Here is a 22850-nt window from a genome sequence, read left to right as displayed (position 1 = left end):
TTCACACAAACTAATATTAACAGTCTGCTGTATTTGCTCAGCAATAAGAAGAAACAAACAACTGCTTAAGCTGCATAAACAAACAGAATAATTTTAAAGTGACAATGTTCTCGTTTGGCATGTTTGTACAAGGGTTTTATTTACAGTGTTAACAGGGAAGATGAATGTGTCAGTTAATTTATCCTCTGGCTGTTTGGTGCTCAGAGTTGACAGACTCACAGCAAAAAAAAGGGTCCAGCCTTTGTGAAATAAACTAAAACCATGTATGTCGATGTAAAAGCAGAACACACATCGTTGTCATGATCAACATAAAAACATCTTTCAGCTGGAATTAATAAGACAAAGAGGGTGGGAGTCTCTTGAGAGAGCAGCATCTTCAACACACCAACAAAATGGACAAAGTCAGTATTTTAACACTTAAGTCATGCCCCTCTTCAAATCATAGGCACTGAATGTCAACATGCGACAAAAACAGACACATTGAGAAAAGACACATGAGGCACAAAAAACCAGACCGTGACAGTACATTCACAGGCAGGAAAATACAGGAAAAAAAAATCAAGTGTTCTTAAGTCTTCAGGACGGTTTTGGGCATGCTCTGAACATGCACGAGGTGGGGGAAAAAAAAGATGAGGGAGCAAGAGCCTCATTTCCTGAAAAAGGCGTTGCGGGTGATACTGTACAGCAGGTGGTAAGGCTTTCGTTTTGGGGGCTCGGCCAGTGAAAAGACCTGCTGCTGAGGCACGCTGGTTGGAATGGTGATGTGACGCTGGTGCAGTGGGTGCAGGTTTTGGTGGTGTGGTGGGACAGAACCAGAGTAACCAATGGCTAAAAGGTGAACAGGCAAAACAAAAAAAAATAAAAATTGGGAATGAAAATCTAATTTAAAGGGGTAGTTTGCATTATTTGATGAAGGGTTGTATGAGGTACTTCTCCATAGTCAGAGTATAGCCCGCAGTAGACATAGGCTGGCACGCCCCCAGTTAGGAGAAGCAAAGAGGAGTACAAGTTTACGAGGTAAGCAATGTACTGCTGGGTCAGCGACAAAAAGTATTTTAGCCACTTAAAAAAGGCCTCATCAAATAAAAAATCGAATCAGTATCTATTTAAGTAAGCGGCCTATTATGAATATTTTCACCAATTTACTTTCCTGTAAACCAGCCTTTTCTGACAGGAAACCGCCTCCCTATAAACGAAAAATTTCTCTCTCCAAACCAACCAAGCTCCATGACTAAAAACAGTAATTTTACCTTGAAGAATACAAACAAACAAAACGACTGAGGCAGCAGTAGAGCAGCTACTTCTGTGTTTTGTAAGGTAGACTGTTATTTTGCCAATAGAGTCTGATAGAGCAAGAGAGAGCGATATTTGGCTTACATAACAGCGGAGTCCTGTTGCAAAAGGCCGTCTCATGACAAGGCAAAGTGATATTGATTTTTTTCGGTGGACCTTTTTAAGCAACTAAAAACATTTTGTTGCTGACCATGGTCATGTTCTTGCTGGTACTCCTCTCTGCTTTTCCAAACCGGGGGCGTGCTGACCTCTATCTGCCATAAGGAATACACCGACAATTAATAAGTACCTCGTACAACCCCACTTCAAATAATCAAAACTATCCCTTAAAGCTAATGACATAAAAATTACAAGGATAATGACTAAATGGCATACAGCAAAATTTTTTCCTTACTTTTGTTCTTGCCCTGTTTGGCTCTTCTGGCATTAACAATGGCCTGTTTTCTTTGCTCTTCACTGATTTCCATTCCTGCCAAGAAACACACACAAATACACCTTCAGGTCAAAATATTTCCCACCACTCCCATCTTCCAACAATCTTTTTTTACCCTGTTCACCTTCAATTTGACATCTACTCCACAGTAGCTGTTTTGTGTCACGAATGAAAGGAATTCAGCACGACTCACCCATCTCTTGGTCTTCCTTGACTCTGTGTCTCTCCTTGGCGAAGGCCTCTAACCACCTCTGCTTGTCCTGGGCCTTCCTGCAGCAGAGCACGCACACAAACTCCAGGGTGGAGGCGTTACGCAGACGCAGAGCATTCCTCAGGGTCAGGCCCAGGTCTAGGTCCCGCCCGTCGGGCACGTCCACCACCTCGGTCTGGTCCATATCCAGCCGTCCACGGTAGTGGAGCAGGTCTCTGCGCAGTACGTCTTTTTTACAGAAGACCAGCTGGTGGTCAAACAGGAAGAAGCTGCGCTGCTGCATTTTGCCTTGTCGGATGATCCGAGTCATCTCACCAGAGTGGATCAGCTCTGAGCTGCGCTCAAGCACGTTGGACCCCTGCAACACCATGAGCACACAGATACACAGTCAAAAGATTTATACAGCATATCTAATATCCTTAACACATAGACTAATAACAAGAGTAAAAAGAATATTGATTAGTTGTCATCACCTCCCAGTGCAGAATGGCCACCTGCCAGTGAGCAATGGTGTCGACACTCTCCAGCCGTCTCTTCCTCTCATTTATCAGACTGGCCACATTCTTCATAGCCTCATATGCTTTGCTCACTCCGCTGTAGTCACTGCAATAAATCAGCAAAGGCGCTATAAGCATAGGCTCCACCTTTGACATAAGATTGATAGAATATTTCCATTTACAGTAAGTAATCAAATCATTGGGAGCACCAGGAATTCTTCATCAAGTGTGAAATGTTTCTGAACATTCATCCATCCATATCCCTGTAACTCCAGATGATCTAATGAATGAAAGGGGGAAGTGTGCACACATCCAGTCAAAACTATTCTGATGCAAGACAAAAAAATATCTATGTGAAATCAGTATTTATTTGGAGTGGGCAGAGTTTTCTCCTTTTTAGCTTCTTAATGAATGAAAGGATCACTGCTTGCCAGCGAATTGCTTAATATTTAGCCGATTCCAGGTTATATACGTACCAAATATAATAACAAACATTGTACCTTCTTGGTTAAAGCTTTCAATGTACAGCATTGTACAGCACAGTACAACATAAATTATTATAATAATTATTAATCATTATCTTCATTCTGTGATTAAATCACGTAACATATGTTTGTTGTTTAGTTAAATGTATCCATAGCAACAAGAATTGTTAGGTCCCAAAGTGACCAGTGTCGACAAGGAAATAGATGACTTATGACCCATATATTGTATACTGTAGTTTTATTTTTCTTTTTATCTCTTTTTACTAGGTTATATCAAGGTCCACAGAAACAAAATAACATTCTCATAAGGCTTAAAATAAAAGATTTATCTAGCCTTCAGTAAAACTCAGTGGTAACTGAAGGTAGTAAAACTATTAAATAGAAAACGCACAAGCAAGTAAAAACCAACAATTTCAATAAAGGTGGAGATTTAAAAATATGTATACTATCGTAGATATACATTAGTTTGGGGTGCATGAACTTAATGGGAGACCAGAGAGAGTAAACTGATATAATTGCGCTCAAAGTGTACAACTAGCACAAGTAGGTAGGTAATGTGGTGTAAGTAGTGAAGTTACAAATTTCACGAGGAGTACCTGTGGTCTTTTGGAGTGTACTTGAGCAGTTCTCCCAGCTGCAGGGGGTATTTACAGATCTTCTGGACGGGCGTGAGCAAGAAGCCGGCGATGGAAATGTCAATCATCTGCTGGAGGAGCCGGCAGGCCTCAAAGAAATGTTTGTATTTGCCCAACTTCATGAGGCGCGACAGCTCAGCACAGGCTGCTGGGTGAGTGTTACAATAGTCTGAGTAGATGGAGAAGCCCTCTCCCTAAGAAAAAACAGAAACATTCAATTAAAATCTGGAGCCACTGACTCAGGTAAATGAATGAGTTAGGCAGTTATTAAAGGGACAGTTTGATAAAAGGTTAGTCTGGATTCAACAGCATCACACAATAACACAAACTAACTAACTGATTGAGGCATCAGTAGACCAGCAACTCTCGTGTTCTGTGAGGTAAAATTACTAATTTTGCTAGTAAAGTTTGGTTGATTTGGAGAGAGAGCAAAATTTGGCTTGTATAACCGCAGTTTTCTGTCAGAAAAGGCTGTCTGATAAAAAAGTAAAGCAATGAAAATATTTTAAATATAGTTTACAACTGATATTGTTTTTTTTTCCGGGTGACCTTTTTTAAGTTGCTAAAATATGTTTTTCTGCCGACCCCGTCCACAGCAGTACATTGCTTAACCTCTGTGCTGGTACTCCTCTCTGCTGCTTCAAACTGGGGGTGCGCCAACCATCATTTACTGAAGATAATACACTGACTATTGATAAGTCATACAACCCCACTTCAAATAATGCACACTATCCCTTTACGTGGATTGTGAAGGTTTTTCATGCGGCCACTACCTGCAAGAGAAAACAGGAGCCTATGTCACTGAGATGTGGTTGGTCTTTGTTGTACTTCTTCTCCAGGTCTCTGAGAAACTGCCTCTGAAACCTGTAGATGTCCTCGATGTTGCTGAAGATGGTCTTCAGCTGCAGCTCAGTGAACATGTCCGGGTGTTTACGGCACTGACGGATGTAACCCTGAAAGTTAAACAAAATCAGCATGCCGACTACTCTGACAGGAGGTATGAAAACAGTTCAAATACCGACCAACAGGAGGTGCTGGACGGTTATGTCCGAAATACAAATGTAGCTTTTTCATCATATTTTATTACAAAAAGGTGACATTTATTAGACTGTAGGGCTGCATGAGAGATTAAATAAAAGACAAATATAACAGAAGACTTGTGCCCCATACCTCACAGATGTCCCTCAGGTGTTTGATGTAGATGCGTTCAGTGTTCATGATTTCCTGAACAACATTAGTTCTCATCTGCTCCTTGTGCTGAGTGCTGTGTGCGTCCCTGGGAGTTGGATCTTCCTGGTCTGCTACACTCTCCACACTTTCTGCACCTGAGTCCTCCTGATTCACTCGCACCTGAAACACAACCACCACGCATACAATGGGACTATTGAATAAATAACACACACAAGTGCAATCCAACCCCTGTGCAATATTCAAACAAATAACTGTATGCAACCATCAGCACACACAGACATCCCCCCCCCCAACACACACAACTCACTCACAAAGGTGCAACTGCTTTTACAAAACTGTATACATTTTTACTGCACTGCATTTTTATGCACATTCAATTCTATTATTGTGAATTTTTATTGTCAGTCTTTTATTATTTAACCCTTAAATGAACAGGCACAGATAAATATTTAGAAAAATTAAGTAATTAGCATTTTCTAATGTATCTTGGCTAAAATAACAATATTTGATGTTTTTTTTTCTTTTAAATATGACCTTTACTTTTCCAGTTCCACTCTGTATCTCCTGAGATACTTTGCTCATTTAGGGTACAAACCTTTCCACTCCCCCAGGTTAGAGAAACCATTTACTGTTATTTTGTAATAGAACACCCAAGCCAAAGTTTTCGACATGTTTGCACATGTCTAACCAGTGAGACAATACATATCTTGAATTTCTAATCTCCTGAGCAGCAGTCAAATCATAAATAAGCCTGTTTGCTAAAAACCAACTTAAAGTCACAATTTTCAAAACATGTTTAGCCCACATAGCTTCCACACTATTAAACAAATAAAAATATGATCTTTAATATGCTTTTGTGATTAAATTAAATTGAATCTTCAGTTTGAGAACAATAACTACTTAAAGAACAAAAGACTCTGATCTACTCCACATCACTATGGCAACAACATGTGCAAGTTTGACCAGCTCCTGTTTGGCAACATTGATTCCACCACAAGCAATTACACAGCAGACGCCCATCTGCCAATCAACTAACCTCACCATGGTAACCACCGCTTGCCTAATTAAGACTCAACTGTCAATCAGCTGTGGTCGCCACAGAAACCAGCTGAATCTCTGAGCCTTGAACACTTCCACACATACTGTTGAGAGGGCTGCCGAAGTTTGTTTGGAGCTCAGCCAGTTTACAAGCCTTTTCTGTGCGGCTGGAGAGCAAACATGCGTCCGACACGGAGGTCAGGAAGTCCACTTACCCTCACAAAGCTGGAGGGGAACCACGCCTCCCTGTCGGCCCCCCTTCCCCACCACCAGTCCTTATGTGAGGCGTCCAGGACACGGATAACATCTCCAGCTTTGAAGGCCAGCTCCTGCTCCTCCATGGTCACATGGTCCCAGAGAGCCTCAGCATACACCGTGTGGCCACAGCTTATCCACTGAGCAGGACACACACAGATAAGATAAAGATACAATTACATGCAGGCTGAGTGCATGTCTAACATCTAAGATTATGTCTAGACTTATAGACACTGCAGCAGTTGTCTGTTGTGCTGAGCTGTGGCCAAACATCTTGAAAACACACACACGAAAAACATCTTCACATGCCTGTTTACGAGGCATGCTAAAAACAAGATAAATCTTGTATCATAAATTCAGTTCTTGAGAAGATGTTTGTGAGTGTTGCAACATGATGAGCTCCCCTCCTCAGCCTCACCTCGTTGAGTACAGAGAGTTCCACCCCTGGCTGGAGGTAGGGTGTGACATCAGTGAGTTCATCAAAGCTGCCCTCCTCCTCCTCGCTCACGCTGTCATCAAGTGTCGCCGAGCACTCAGACATCCCATCTGCAACATATGCACAGAGCTGAATACGTCTGGCAAGATTTAAACAAGCCACCTGCCTCCACACAAACATTCCCCTCTGATACACTTATTGACATTCCCAGGCTCCACTTTCCCAGAAAATATGAGATCAACAACAACCAAAGTTCTCACCACTGAGCACTCTGTGGAGCTTACGCCGTCCAACGCGGTCCAGTCCGATGGGGGTGCTCTGGGAGAGGACGGAGGGGCGAAACCTGGCTGACACTGCTCTGTAGGGGGGCACTTGGTGGGAGGGGATGGGTGGCCGCGACAGAGGCTACAGGGAGGGCAGGAGAAAACATTGTGGGACTTAGGAAGAGGTCACGTTGTTTGTATTTATAACCAACATCTTAATTAATTATTTGGGACTTTCTTCAAAAGCCTTTATTACAGACAGTAGAAAGAGAGAAGAGAAAATGAGGGATAGAAAGACGCCACAAAAAGTTCTTTGCTTCATGATTTGGTATATTTAATTTCATAACTAATTCAGTGTTTTCTTGTTTGCACCCATAGCATCTAAGTCAGCAGCAGTTGTAGAATGGCTAATGTTAGCTTTGTTAACCTCAACTTTACTTATAAAAATTGAAATGATCCCGGGTGTTTGGCCATTATTCTTTTGGTCTCTGGCTACTAGTTACTTTTTCATGTTTATTGCTAACTGTCTGATCAATAAACACATCACTGCAAACTACACTGCACAGGCAAACCCATTTCTAGTTGGTATGGAAATTTACAATGACAGACATTGAACATATCTTATAGTAGACATATAATTTTATTATTCAACACTGTGACACCTCCCTTTTTATCACCTAATAATTAGAATTATATCTATATTCCATGATGCATAAATGTAATCATTTCATTTGTAATAAATTTCTCTGCTGTCCTAAACTTGTGCTATTTTTATCGACCCTTAGGACAATGGGACATCCTTAATTTTGAGTGGTTTCATACGGTTTTGTTTTGTTACTTTATGAGCAAGAGCAAACACAGCCGACACACAGCTGAAGGCTAATGCAGCTAATATTAGCCGTGCTACAACTGCTGCTGATTTAGCGGCTATGGGAAAGCGCAGAAGAGAGAAAACCTCAAAATACCCAGTGCAGTATATGTAGTGAGGGGCTCCTGCTCTGTCTTTCTATCAGCTAAGGTGGCCGTGGCCTGAACAAAGTATTGTATAAAAGTTTATGTAGAAAACATGGATAGTAGGGGTGGGAAAAATACTATTTTCCTACCTGACAAAGTGGTGTAGAAACACTATTTCTTTTTTTTTTTTTTTTACCACATTGGAAATGAGCTTGGAGGTGGGATTAAATGTATTTAGAGGCACAAATGTCATTATTCGGATTCCTTTGCTGGTGACTAGATCAGCCTGAAGCCAACCTTGATTCAACAGTTGACCTAAATACACAACCATATTTCCATTATATATAAAGTAGATGGGAATACAGCTAGCCTTTTCACTTTTTTTAAAAACTGAACTCCTCTGGTAGGTTTAAAGGACCTCATCTCACCCTCATCTCAGTTCTGTGCTACTGTAGAAGCATGGGGGTACAACATGGTGACTTTTGTGGAAGAGGACTTGTGCACTCTGAAGATACAAAGGGCTCATTCTAAAGTAATAAAGACAACGATTCTCTCTTTTCAGGTGATTATACACTGATGAAAACATACTTGTTCATATCATATGAAATTTTAGCTATATTCTGCCAATAATTCCCCATAAATCTTACACACTGGACCTTTTAAGTTTAACTGCAATGGCTTACAGAAGGAAGGCGGTCATCCTTCTCCTCAGCATCAGGAGCGAAAAGATCCACGCCTCCTATCACTGAGATCGGCCGAAGCTTCCTGTTCTGAACTTCCCCATTCATACTGCAGCTCTCGGGACTCTCTCCATTCCCACACACGTCATCACCACTGCAGTCTTTATGCAGTGATGCATTTGCTGTCCTTTCTTGAGCATGCAGTTCTGCCACTTCCTCGGGAATGGAGTGCTTCCTGGAAATGAGCTGCGCGTAGTCGGAGATGGGCCGAGGTCTCTGGCGCCCACTCCTCCGTCTGGGTTTGACAGAGGATGTTTCTGTGGAAGAAGCTGGGGCTGCATCTGTGGGTGAAGTGGCCGATGTGGGTGACTCTGAGACGCTTGTTGGAGAGACAGGAGGGGTGCTGCTGGTTGTTGGAGAGACATCTTCTGTTTGGAGAAGTGCTTCTGACCCTTTTTGGTCTGATGTCACCTGAGGATCAGAGTAGAGATGAAAGAATATAAAAATTGCTCCAGGCTATTGTTAAAATGTGCTGAAAATGTTCAGAGAGTACTGATGCACACACTGAAATCAAGTTTTATATTAAAAACCTCCCAACAATTTAAGTTTTCGTAGTAATGAAATGTGGTTATCATGATTTGGGTTGGGCTGATGGTCCATCGCTGATACCTGACAGTCAACTACCACTGAGCCCTCCACTACTGTAACATTGTGATTTAAAAGCCTTCTGTATTTGAGGTAGTGTGTCCAGCCACACTCCAGACTAGTTGGTGGTGGTAATGCACCAGTTTGCTGTTTGACAACTTCCTGTTGGTCGCTGCACTAACATTACGTCTCTATGTCCTGTTTATTATGTTCTTGTTAAACCTGCTAGGTAGACATCATCCAACCCTATCACGATAGATAATTTGAAACATTAATACTAATCGTCTGAAATTTTATCACAAAACTGATCTTTATTAGTTAGCTAGATCAGAGGAAAATGTTCAAAACTCATTAAGGACGATAATACTGCTTTTCTCCTGTTCAATGACCTGCAGCTTACAGAAATGAAGAACACAATGTCTGCTGGGAAGAACATCTGTTAATCAGAAACAGAACAAAATGGTGCTGCGAGTCATAAAAGCTCCCGGAGAAGCAACTGCTGTGGTAGCATCTCGAGGCAGAACGACAAGAATCAGTGTGAAACTGAACTCAATGAACTTTATCAGGATTCTCGTGGGAGAAACTTTATTATCATGTGAAAGTATTCTAGTTCACACAGTGATTTGCTCCACATATTGAACACAATAAACCCCTCTGCTTATCAAGTTCAAACAAGAGCTGCAACAGAAATTGCACAAATACTCCACAATTAAATGTTATCATACTGCACTACTGTATTGTAAACTCAGTGGTCAAATATTGGCTAACAGTTACTCATTTGGAAATTGTTGCCGTTAGTCAGCCAGCCATATCAAACCTCACCTCTCGGTTTTCTCGGTCTGGGTCCGGTCCCCGGCATATACACTGGAAAGGCATGCAGTGGACTAGCACCATTGTGAAACACACACACAAACACACACCGGCCGGTGTCCCCAAGGCCAAGTCTCTCTTTTTTTAGGCCAGTACAGCCAATTGATTTCTAAAGTAAACAAATCTGATTTTTCCGGTTCATCTTCAAAAGAAAAATCCTCCTTTTAGACGTAAACAAACTGCACTATAAGCGTGTGTTTATGGTCCTGTCTGCCTGGTGGTGCTGTTAGCTGTTCCAGGCCCAGTGTCCCATGTTGTTGGACTTTGATCCACAGCTAGAGGGGGAGACGTGAGGCAGGGGCCGTACTCGCTCACAGCCGCCTACCTAACCCTCCCACAGCAACAGGACTATGGAGCCGCTTTTTGCGCAAGGGCCGCTAATCATAAACAAAGCCTAATCATTAACTCCGTCTGCTCTGTCAGTGTGCCTGGTAGCACAGAACAGCTGGCTCCAGCATGTGACCTTGCTGCAGCAGAAGTCAGTTTATCAAACAAAATTGACAGGAAGAGGACGCTGAAGAACGCCCATGCCTTTATTTATTTGACAGTGAAGGGGACTTTGGACACACGCTACGTTTTTTCTCTGTACTGACAAACATGACACTGGCATGAGAACTTATCACAATGTGTCAGAATCATGCCAGATTCAAAGATCACTTCATAAAATCACTTCTCAGAGGAGTGATGCTTCATTTCCTAAAGCAAAGGTCAACGGCATTCAACTGGAAGATTGGCACCCAGCAATGACCGTGCTGCTCTAGATTATTTCCTCTGTCTTTCAGTGCTTCCTTCCTCTTTAAACTTCACACAAAGCCTGTAATCTAATGATTTCCAATCCCTTGTTTTGAAGATAGTGATAAAAGTGAAATAGGCTGCTAATGTGTGATAGTGAAAAAGTATCAAACCTTTTAGGCCAGGGCAGTAAAACAATAGTGAAATATATCATCAATAGTCACCTCATCAATAGCAATAAGAAAATTGTTCAGTAAGATGTTCAACAGTTTCACTTAAATGCATTACATGCAAATTGTCATGAAATCACTAACAAATATGCCCTGGCTCATAAACAGCCTATCATGTCCCTCGATAATGAAGTGTGCTACAAGTGACAGCCAATCATTTCAGAGGTGCGTTGTTCGATTGCACCACAGAAACAGTGTGGAGAGAGAAAATGAGTGCAGACATATAGTATGTTAATTTAAAAAAAAAAAAGCACAGGTAAGCTTGCAAGTATGGCAGTTTTTTTTAGTCTATTAAGCCTTATACCTGTGTGCCATGATAAATAAAGAGGTTACATTCAAAGTAAGGTGATTAATTTCAACTTTTCCCCCCTGGTCTTCATTAAAAAAGGCAATTAAAAATGATCAAGAATCCGATACCGAATGAAATTAAACATTTTATCATGATAAATTCTCCAGCCCTATTTGATACCACATTTAAAACAATACAACCCCCGCTTAAGGAGAAATAAGTAAGACCATAGAGTTAAAAATTAGTACTGTAGTCAAAATAGCATGTTGGAGCCATAGATGGTATAATGAATCAGTTGAATCCCTATTTAACATACAATCTATGGTTGGAATGAATTGTTTTTCCCCACCTCCTCTGCCCCAAACTCAAAGCTCAGGCACATTGCCGGCAGGTTGGAGGGACACTGAACCTAAACGAGTTCAAGGTGAGTGCAACATTATAATTTGACAATGATAAGCAATGACGAGTCTTACATTGTCAGGTGATAATTTGTTTATAACTGTTAATTGTCTGTCAATGTAAACCTAAACATATTATCCCTAAAACAAAAGCCCAAAAGTCATCTCTGATGACATACTATGGTCAATTTTGATTTACTACAATAAATAGATTACATATTTCTTCTTTAATTATAAATTTGATAGTACTGAAAGTACTGAAAATGATTAAAGTGCTCATTCAAGGCCTGTTCAGTTCAGTTCTTTACTGTGCTCCCTGAAATTTGGCTTGCAGCAAAACCAGACAGTGTTCAGTTACTTTTCCTGTGCCAGTATGCATGTTATTATTGTGTTAAAAAAAAAAAAAGTCCCATTTTGTGACTTCTATTTCACTCTTTGGCGTGCTCAGAAGTTGGATTGTGTATTGTTTTTGTTTTTTTTAAACTAGTAATGTATAAAAGTTTACATTACTTTCAGCTGCACTAATCTACTAATTTGTAATCGAAAAGTCCAGTTGCATAAAGATAACACCCCTCATTTATGTAATCATTATTGTTTTACACATCCTGCATTGTGTCAGAACATCTGCATCTTCCTGTGTCAATAAGCGGGGTGAAACAGGTAAAAAATACTGCTTGCCAACAGAAACAACATCAGACTCCTGTGTTGTTTATGCGCGTGATTTTACTGCCTTACCTCGGTTGGTAGGAAGTTGACCTCAGCCTGTTCTTCCTGTTGTGAAGGCTCTTTTTGGCTGAGTGGAGATGAATCGCATTCTGCTGCACTTGTTGTGGCTACAGTCAGCAGTTCATGATGAGCAGAGATACCAGGTGAGGTTGGCCCTGTTCCCTCTGGGGGATCCACAGAAACTGGGCTGATAAGGACCTGGTGCTGCTGAGGGGTGTGTCCAACAGACAGGACCCGCGCTCTGACAGGCGAGGGCCGGCGCTGTCGCTCACTGGTTGTTAGGCAAGGCACGCGCCGGGAGTAGTCGTCATGGAGACGGCTAAGGGGTGACATGGGAGATGGAGTGGTGGGGCTGGGGGAGGGACTGCGCCTCCGTCGGACATTCAGGTCAGTCATGCTGCCTACTAGCTTTAGCATCGGCCCCTTGGTCTTCACAGGGCTCTTCCTGCGGTTGACAGCATCCACTGAAGAGGCACTGGCTGTCCTCTGGATGTTTGGTGTCCCGTCTGACTTGCTAGTCCTCTCAGGGAATTCCTGAAGCGAAGGACGTCCTGGAGATGGAGCTTTGCGTCTGAAAGGCGCCTTAAATATATGAAGATTTTCTGCACTTTTGCTCAGTCTGCTCAGCACCTTCACATTAGCGTTCTCATTCTCTGTTTGGACGTTCTCCTTGGACGTCTCATCTGGTTTCTGACTGTCCGTAGCTTCATTTGTGCTTCCTCCTGCTAGTCTCCCATTCCCCATGTCAAATAAAGAAATGCGTCCTGCTCCGTAGGCTCGTCTGATACTCCTGGAGAATCGTGTGTTGCGTGTGAGACCATCTCCTTCATCATTTTCCTCATCATCGTAGTCCTCAATATCTGACCCACATGGGCCAGTTAAATTTCCATTAGACACACTATATCCTTCTGCAAACTTGAAATGATTTCTTGCATCATCACCATGGTCAGTATTGACCACAACAGTGCCATTAGCCATTTCCTGATTCGATGAAGGGACATGCTCTCCATCGCTGTTGACTGCTCCTCTGCTTTGTATACCCTGGAGCACAGAGGAGCGCAGCTTTTTGAACGAGTCCACAACACCCAGACCTGAAAGTCCTGACCAGGACTGAGGGCCACCACCGCTGCTGTGAGTTGAGGTGGAGCTGTCAGTGTTTGTAGTGTTAGCTGGGACGGGGCCCTTCTTTGAGTTAGAAAAAAGCTTCATAATTCTAGATGAGTAAGGCTTTCCTTCAGGTTGACCTATAACAGGGTTGGACCAGGCGGAGGCGTTGATGCCGTTCAACCTGTTTTCATCAAGACCAGCAGTCAATGGCTGGACTTGGGCACCGCACCCAGACAGCAGATATGGGACAGCACTCCTGTCAGCATGACTGTGGAATGGGTATATATCACTGAGAGGTCGGCTTCGGATCAGCGGGTCAGCTTTAGAGCTGTGGAGGCACGGGAGAGGGTCTTCGCTTGTGGACAAGACCCTGTCCTGTTGTTCTGCCTGCAAAAACAACACCATAGATTCAGTTTAGAGATCTTCGCATGTTGCATTGTGGATGACTGAACAAAAATGAACAACTTAACAATCAACTTAGATTTGCTGAGCAGATAAAAAGCAGATCATGTCACATCAGATGACTAAAGAGAGGCATGAGCGTTTTAAAAACTGAACTGAATAAAATACAAAAGAACTGAGAGCATGAGAGGGACACAGAGTATGCTTAAAGGGATGGGAGCATAAGAATTAACTATTGTGTGTTTACAGTACTGTGTCCATTGTGTTTGCATGTAAGAAAGGAAGAATAGACAATAAAGGGAGAGACACAGAGAAACAGAAAGACACAGAGAAACAGAACGACGAATATCCCTCAGTGTGCACGGGGTCCAGAGGAGTAAGACATCTTGCTGTGAGAACACTACATGCATTTGTCCTTGGTGCTGTATTTCAACGTCCAAGGAGAGCTGAGGCCCAGGTTGGGGTGGTGTTGTGCTAAGTTCAGTTTTATGTGAGTGTGTGTGTGATTCAGTGCAGTGGCTAATGCAGCTGAACCTTTGAAGTGGGGCTTTGCGAGCGTGACTAAGCAATGAAACTTGCTAATCCATTGTGATTAATGTAATAAATTGCCTGGTTTTCTCCCGATTACGTCGATGATGAGGTGATGGTGAGGGGAGGGCTGTGTGGTCTTCAAATCAGCGACATAGTTCAACTCTTCATCGCAATACACACACAGAGAGGCTTCATTGTCTATTGTCTGTGCAGAATTCCTGCCAAAAGGCCTTTTTCACAGGGTACATTTAGCTGGTCATAGCAGGTAAAGCACAGGCGTTACTAATACCATTAACGATGGCTCTGTGCTATTCAAGTGTTCCAGTAAACCATGACAGGCTGACAGTGAGCCAGCATGCACCACACCAGCATCCTGACCCTGAAGCAGATAAATGGAATTCAGCCATCATTAGTTTTATCATCATTTTATCATTTTGTCACAGTTATATTGGTTTAAATTACTATAGACTTATATGCTGTCAGATATGTGCAGATATGAATAAATGTATGTAAACATACTGTATAGATGCACATCAAGATTATCAGCTGATATATTGATATCTACATTTTTTTCACTCCCTAATATCACTATTGACATCGGCCCCAAAAATATATTCTCATTATATTGTCATTGTTCAGGTATTCAGAAAAACAATGTTGTGATTTTGTCAGCATGCCTTAGGCCTGACACAAACTAAAGGCATTTTTAAAAGCTTTGTATGGAGTGTTTGTTGCTTCCTCTGACTATTATGTACACATGCGGGAGTTGCAGGATCCTGGAACGCTCCCATACCTCCCGTCCCCACACGCGTTCAGCAGCAGATGGGCTTTCTCTGTCAAACTCTCTCTCTGAGGAATCTGCCGTCACTTCAACCAGCTCGCTCCATCACTCCGAACACTTATGTAAACACAGAGCCACCGCTGCCAAGCACCACTGCTGACAGACAGTAAACAGCCCTCGTGAACAATGTGCTGCTTTCAAAGCTATCCTGAATCGTCTTCTTGTACTTTCCTCCTCCTCTGAGTAGCAACTGGAAAAATAGACGGGATCGATTATTCCATCTATTTTCCAAGAAAGATGGGAGATAGGAAAGGAATTTCTGGAGCTCAGTTAGCTTGTTTTTGTTTTGAATACTCACGTCATGCTCTACCCACTGTGCTATCTTTCAACACCTTTCTGCCTTCTCCCTAAACTTGGCGCCAACTGTCACAGGCCAGTTGGTGTCTACTAATACTTGGCAGTGCTGCTGGTCAGAAGCAAGCTGTCGCAGGTGGTGAGTGTGGTATTTCACAAAAACACGACACAGATTTAAAACATCAACAACTTATATGCAATATGCTTTATACACCAATAAACCAGTATATATTATAAGTTTGTTTATGTGACTTAACTATCCTTCTTATGGCTTTGAGCCTTGTTGGGGTTTCTACAGGTTTCAACAAGAGTTAAAGACTTTTTAGGGAATTCTAAGACCATTATGAATGCAATTTAAGATGTATTTCACCTCCATACTGGCAAAAAAAGAAAATGCACAGTTTATATTATTGTTTATTGGTTAAATTTTGGTTTCCTGTTGTAGTTAGTACAGCATGACAGACACATTTCCTCCCGTACTTTTAAAAGTATGAGACTGGAGTTATTGCAACACATATCAAATTAGCACCAAGTACTGTGATACTATCGAATCGGGAGCTAAGTGTATCGTCCACGCACTAGCAGAAACCACAGGTGACACACTTGTTTCACTGCTGAAATGGATGGTCTGTGGCAATTCATAGTTACCGATTTTACAAAACAAATTTAAAACTGCAGTTTCCTTAATTAGGAAAATCTGTTTTTATGACATGAAAGGTATACTGTAGTGCTTTAATTTAACTGTATATTTATACTGTCAACTATACATACACAGTACAGGAATATCTTATATGGAAAGACATGATGATGGAATTTTTCATTCATACATCTTCATACAGTCTAAATCAAAAGCTCTGACACAGAAAAATAAGCTATGATATCAAATACAGAAATGCAGAGGCATCTACTACACTCATGTCTACAGCTATGCATATTGCAACATCCAGATAAATATTACTTACGTACATGTTATTATCACGCTCTACTCTCTGCGAATGCAGATCACTTTTACTTGAACTTTCCTATATCATTTCTGCTCTGCCTGTATCAGGATCACTGCTCCTCTCCAGCTTCCTTCTGCTGTACTGTGGATGGGAGTGGCGCTCTGGGGCCCTGGTCCTGAGTTAATTAAGAGCTCAGGGAGGAGTCCCCCCCCCACACATGGCAGCCAGCTGGAGCCAGCCTCAGATTAGACTCCCAGAGACGAGGATGAACACGCACTCAGATACATAAACATGTATACAAGAGCTTAAAGCATGCACAATTACTTAGAGCATCCTTTCTCACAGAGTGGGTGCACTCTCATACATGCATGCGCAGACCTGAGAAGGGAGGAAGGCATTTAAATCATTGACTCCCATCCTGTTTGGCTAGAAAACCCAGGCCGTTATGTAAGGAGTCATAAATGTGTGGTGATAAGTGACCTCCTACACAGAGTTCACCACTGCAGAGGTATGTCCTGCCTGAGGCGAGGATAAAACTCATTAGGCCAAAATGAACTGAGCATTAAATTGAAAGACCAGCAGACAGGGAGTATCAAGGGAAAGTAAGCTGTTCTGTCATTTTCCATTCTCGGCTTAACTCCGAGACAGACACAACCACCCCGAAGCAACAGCACCATTCCTCTGTAAAGCTGTCACTTTACCGGCCGTCTGTATCGATGAATGAGAGCTGTTCAGAAGATTCCAAAGACGTCCTACAGCAACACCTCATAGCGTTTTGAAGAACAGATTGTCTGATTAGCTCAATCGGTGTGCGTACCTGGGGCACTGTGAAACGTAAGCTGAACATATGTTCAGTACAGGGAAAAAGTTCACTGTATTTCATCTATACCTTTTCTCAAGTCAAATTCAAGTACTTTTTAACATTGTCTTAGTACACTTTCAAGATTTTCCAGAACCTTACTTCTGTGGTAAATTACATATTTCTTTCTACAAATACTGAAGTAAATTGTCATGTCAAAACCCAATGATACGATAATTAACGAAGAAGAGTAGGAAGTCTCCATATTTGGGAGGCTGAAAACTGAATTTGCTCAATTTATTTTTGCATGAAAAGTTACTTTAACAATTAGTTGATAATCAAACTAGTTTAACTTTTTTAACCACTTGCCTGACAGGGGAAGTGAGTTGCCAGATTTCCTAGCCCTATATACTGTGTGTGTGTGTGTGTGTGTGTGTGTGTGTGTGTGTGTGTGTGTGTGTGTGTGTGTGTGTCTGTGTGTGTGTGTGTGTGTATTCTTCATCACATTAATCCAGGAAGGAAAACAATAAGGAAAACACAGCAGAGTTTCATGTTTCAAAATGTGTCACCCATCTGTAAGTAGACTTGGCATCCTATTGGGATGTTGATTAATCAGAAATCAATCAACCATTTCTCTGTACCATTTCTCTGAAGCTCACAAGTTTCCCCACAGTTTGGTTTGGTCTGCCTTGTTAGTTTAGAAATGGCAGTTTATTGTGTCACACATTATTTTGTTTGGTGCCACCACTTGTTTAATAATACCGTATTGTTTTATTATTCTGTTTGTTTAAATTGAATTTTTTTTGGTTAAAGCTTCTACCAGGAACGTTCACATTTTGTTGATTTTAGAGGTCCCGGTTGACAAAAGTGGTAGTGTTCTCACCATAATAACCACAAAATATAACATCAAAAATAAAATCAGCTAAATAAAAATCCCCTCCTGCTTCTTTTTAACTGGTCGATGTACATCTCACTGTAACTTTACCTGTGAAAATGTAAACACGGACTTGTTTTTAACTGATTTCATGAAGAATCCAACCCAGTGACAGCTAATAAGAATAACTATATAGAAAAACCCGATCTTTGTCTGGGTGGCCTTGTTAACTTATGTAGGTCATATAGAGGCATCAGTGATAAACGGTGATTCTTTCATATTCAATTAAAAACTATCTGTAGTGGCTTTAATGGTTCACATAACTAATGTGGTGCTAAAAATGTTTAAATAAAACTTAAACTGAGGAACAAAGACAAAATTTTCAGCCCCACATCCTACATGATCTGGCTGAGCAAATATAAAATAAACCACTTTAACAATAACTAAACAAATAACGTCAATAAAATCTTTACTGCTTCACTAACCAATAATGACCTACACCAGAATGTGGACTAACTTAAATTTCATTCTGAACACGGTCACTTTAATGTTTGTATAAGCGTCCGATTAAGATTTGCAAACACTTAACAATATTCAGTATTAAATATTGGAATCCATATTAAAATGTTTTTAGCCTTGATGTTTGTTGGCTGATCTCACAGCCTGTTTCCCAGCAGAGATGAAAAGTGTCAGCGAGAAAACGAACAAAAATCTACTTTGTGGGAGAACAGTGTGTGGGAGTTGGAGTGTGTATGTTTGTGTGTGTGTGTGTGTGTGTGTGTGTGTGTAGCCTTTTCCTCATACATCCAAGTAATAATCTGATTAGTGGAGCTTTACCAGTCTGTGTTTAGGACTGGTTTCATCTACACATGATAGCCTAATCAGGGAGACAACTAGGCTATTCAGCACTGACTGAGAGTGACACCTAAAGCTTATAAACAGCCCACCAGGATTTAACTCCAGGCAACTTTGCCTGTGTGCGCTCTACATTTTAAGGGTGAGATATAAGAGATAAAGCTAAAGGCTGAAACTCCATGAACAATATTTGCTAAGAAATATGTCACCACTTGATTTTGTAATAGGCAACATGCCCCATCAGGATCAGGTGCTACAGGTTCAATTTCCTGGTTAAAGTCTCATATTAGGCCATGACCTAGTTCCTCATTTTTTGATCTGGCAGGAAGAAGAAGACTTTGAGACACCACGCCCCTTTCTATAGAGCGTGGGAAGTGCAGGTACCGGCTTAACAAGGGAGTGTCACCACTCTCACCTGATCTGTCGTAGAGACAGACAGAAATCTAATACCCCACAGCGCACACAGCTTACAGAGGACAAAACGCCACTGAGCTTCGTTGTCAACAGTCAACAGTGTAACCTGACAGCAGGGCAACAATTACCAGAAGGCTGCTCCATCCACATTCATAACCATGAAAACATAAAACTTCTCTAGAGCTCAAACAGAAGGATCTGAGACAAGCTCACTCCAAAAATAAAAAATACATATTTTCCTCTTACCTGTGCTATTTATCCATCTAGATCGTTTTGGTGTGAGTTGCAGTTGTTTTTTATTTACCATTTCCTTCTATGGTTGAAAGAAAATAGTTTCTACATGAAACTGCTTATAACAAGGTCTGTGGATTATCTTGAGTCACCTGTCATGATCTCTGTAAAGAGACATTGCTGCTGAGTTTTCTGAATGTATTCTTTTGGCACTTTGAGCACCATAAGCAGACATCTATGGCAGATAACTCCAAAACTCTGCAACTCACATCAAAGCAGTCTATGTGAGTAAATAGCACTACAGGCCAGAGAAAAAATATGTTTTTGATTCTGGGGTGAAATGTTCCTTTATACATCTGTTTCAATTGGTTCATAAACACCACCATATACAACAGTGAAGATAGATAACTACTGCCATTTATCAATTGAGGGGTTATACACAACACAATATGAACCACTGCCTCAAATCTTTGCACGCATCACAATATTCTGATGGCACGTTTTTGAGAATTGATACAGTATCACAAAACATATATCGCAATATTCAAGTATACTGATAATTTCCTTACACCACAACACTGAAAATAGCTGATTAGAGTTCGTTCTTAAATCTATGGACTGAAGTGCAAAAAGAAATAAACTAATGCAGAATAAGTCCATAAACAAAAGACAAACAGCCCACATGAGGCAGAATTACAACTACATGTAAAATGGAGAGATGCCTCATATAAAATTTTATCAGTTTTTTACTTCTGTTGTAAAAATGATTTTATATATCCTCTTTAAAGCAGAGATGACCTTGAATGACACACAGTTTAGCTGTACAGAGCTCCAACGATCAGTCAAATAATCATTAGTTGATCAAAAGAAAATCAGCTAACTATTCTAATAATCGATTAATCATTTCAATCATCTTTTAAACAATAATGTTAAACATTTGCTGGTTTCAGCTTCTTAAGTGTCAAGATTTGCTGCTTTTCTATGTCATTCATGATAGTAAATTAAGAGTCTTTGGGTTGGGGATTGCTGGTTGAACAAAAGAAGCCATCTGAAGATGTCACTTTGGGCTCTGGTTTAATTGTGATGGGTATACTTTTTTTCCACATTTTATAGAGTTAACGATTAATCATGAGAAAATTGGACAGATTAGTCGTTAGCTGCAGCCTGACTTGAAAGCAGTTGGAAATCTAGGTTGGAAATTTGATCTATGGACTGAAAAAGGTGGTGTGCTAACAGGTGTGCAAAAAGAAGGAAACTAATAAAGAATAAGTGCATAAACTGCAGACACACAGCCCTCATGAAACTGTGTATGAAATGGAGAGTGCCCTAGTGTAAAATTATAAAGCAGTTGTTTAGTCTTGTAAAAAAAAAAAATCATATGTCCTCTATAAAGCAGAGGTGACCTTTATCAATGATTGATCTAGACACCAGATTTTATCTCTAGCATAAAAGTCTATCAGGTTAATGAATTGTGACCACACTGTCATGATGAAGGCAGACTCCTACAGGAAGAAGTGTAGCTAAGTTAGTTCATGTTAAGAATCAGAAAACAAGGAGCTATGAAAGGGGATTACACTGAGTACTTTTCTAAAGCTCATAAAGAACTCGGGGCCAAACTGCTTATTTATTTCTGCATTAATTAACTTTCTTTGGCCATAAAGCTCTTTGTAGTTGGTGGCCCCCTACCACCCCTCCTTCACCAACTCCCTGCACAGCCTGGCATCTCCCACATCACTATAACAACCACGGCTGAAATGCACTACAATAACCCCCTCTGGTCCCATTTCAAACCAAGAACACAAGGGGAGGAAAATCAATGCAACTGTAATGTGATACAGGAAGGATGTAAATAATTTAAAGGAGTTGTTTTCTGACTGATTCATTGTATTGGCTGTGGGTTAAATTAAGTTAATAGAAAAACACTCAAACTTTTGCTCACCCTGCTCATAGTCGCCGATGTCCTCCTGACTTTTCTTCCTCACATCAACTGAGCAGCTGTTTTCGTTGTTTAGCCATAGTGAAGAAGCACCCTGGGTTTCTCCGAGGTCCAACGGCTTGCTGCCTCGCACTCCTCCTCCTCTCGTAAAAACATGTCGAGTGCAACAATCACGAAAAGTGCTCCCCCGCTGCCCACTGCTCACTAGTCGTTACCCCGCAACATATTGAGACAAATGGCTGGCTGACTTCTTAAACACACTGGGCTAGCAACTTGAGCTAGCTCATGAGCTCACTCATAAACTTCTTCAATATTGCGCAAGCAGCTCTGCGGTTTTTAATTTCGCTTTCACCGACAGGCTAAACATGATAGTAGTCAAACAAGTGCACAAAAATAAATAATGACTCATCCGATATCCTTCGAAGTTTCTCAAGAAAAGCTTTTAATTCCGCTGCTGCGTTCTGTTAAAGGAGGTCTTTCTTGGAGGATTGAGCTGCCGAGCATCATTAATGCACTTGTTGCAGTGTTTGCGATGGGCGGGGCTTAGAGAGGTTACGAGTGAGGTTACTGGTTGACCGCAGCATGACCACTCGGCTGGCAGCCAATCATAAGTCAGTAGGTGAGCCCCTGCCTCATGTAGAAGGGAACCCCAGAGCCGCAAAAGATCTCGCGATAGTAATCATTGTAACCCAAACTATGATCCTTCTCTAAACCTAACCAAGGGGTTTTTGTCCCTAAATTAATATAGATATCAGTCACAGCCTTTTAACATTATAAAACATAACTTTTTTGTTTCACGTGCTAATAAAGAAATAAAGCGTACAAATATCACGAGAGTTTCTCAAATCTTGGGTTCCCTTCTAGGCACAACAGGACGGGACCGCAAAACCACACCCACTAGTAGCGCTCTTCATTGAAGGAAAGAAAAAAGAAAAGACGATGCAGCTCCGCACTTCCTGTGGTTCTTTGAAGACAAAAAAAGACTGGACCTGCCAGTTGGTGTTGCACCGTCTTCCTCGTGTCATGTCATTGTTCATGCCAAGACTATTGTTGTTTCAGGTATGTCTGGTGTGTGTGCCCATCCCCAAATACCAGAGAAACAAACTGGATTAGTGCGTAATTTTTCTCTTTATTGTTTAACAGAACAAACAGGATAGAAGAACAATGCGAAGCTAAGGTAACTTTTAATTGACAAACGTGACAAACATGTCACACATATGTAAGCCGATTGCCGCCAGTAAAAGAAAACAACATGCCCAAGGTAAATCATAATTATAAGATTAATAAGTGAAAATTACTAAATTACTAGTCATAGTTATGATATAAAAAGTCAGAATTGTGAGACGAAATTTGTATTTCTT

General features: G+C 41.2%; 1 protein-coding gene across 1 annotated transcript; it reads right to left on the bottom strand.

Moving 5' to 3' along the window:
• Nucleotides 1-107: 107 nt before the first annotated feature.
• spata13 (spermatogenesis associated 13) lies at nt 108-21988 on the bottom strand. Its single transcript, XM_084746918.1, has 13 exons — nt 21493-21988; nt 12271-13755; nt 8375-8842; nt 6735-6879; nt 6457-6584; nt 5999-6178; nt 4725-4904; nt 4328-4507; nt 3516-3748; nt 2411-2540; nt 1920-2295; nt 1688-1762; nt 108-828 (listed from the first exon to the last, which is right to left on the bottom strand). Exons 1-13 carry the CDS (start codon nt 21499-21501, stop codon nt 647-649), a joined length of 3771 nt encoding a protein of 1256 aa, XP_084603044.1. The 5' UTR covers nt 21502-21988; the 3' UTR covers nt 108-646.
• Nucleotides 21989-22850: the final 862 nt, after the last annotated feature.

This window comes from Lutjanus erythropterus, chromosome 21 (genome assembly GCF_056507025.1).
Source record: "Lutjanus erythropterus isolate fLutEry1 chromosome 21, fLutEry1.hap2, whole genome shotgun sequence".
Lineage (NCBI taxonomy): Eukaryota > Metazoa > Chordata > Actinopteri > Lutjaniformes > Lutjanidae > Lutjanus > Lutjanus erythropterus.
Note: the sequence above shows the minus strand (reverse complement) of the source record. Positions and strands in the feature narration are given on the sequence as shown.

Bases quoted from the DNA above. Each gene is read 5' to 3' on its own strand.
- spata13 (XM_084746918.1), bottom strand. The intron at 4,905-5,998 runs GTAAGTGGACTT...GTTGTGTTTCAG, and splicing joins TCCCCTCCAGCTTTGTGAGG to GTGCGAGTGAATCAGGAGGA. The intron at 829-1,687 runs GTAAGGAAAAAA...TTCACCTTTTAG, and splicing joins CAAACAGGGCAAGAACAAAA to CCATTGGTTACTCTGGTTCT.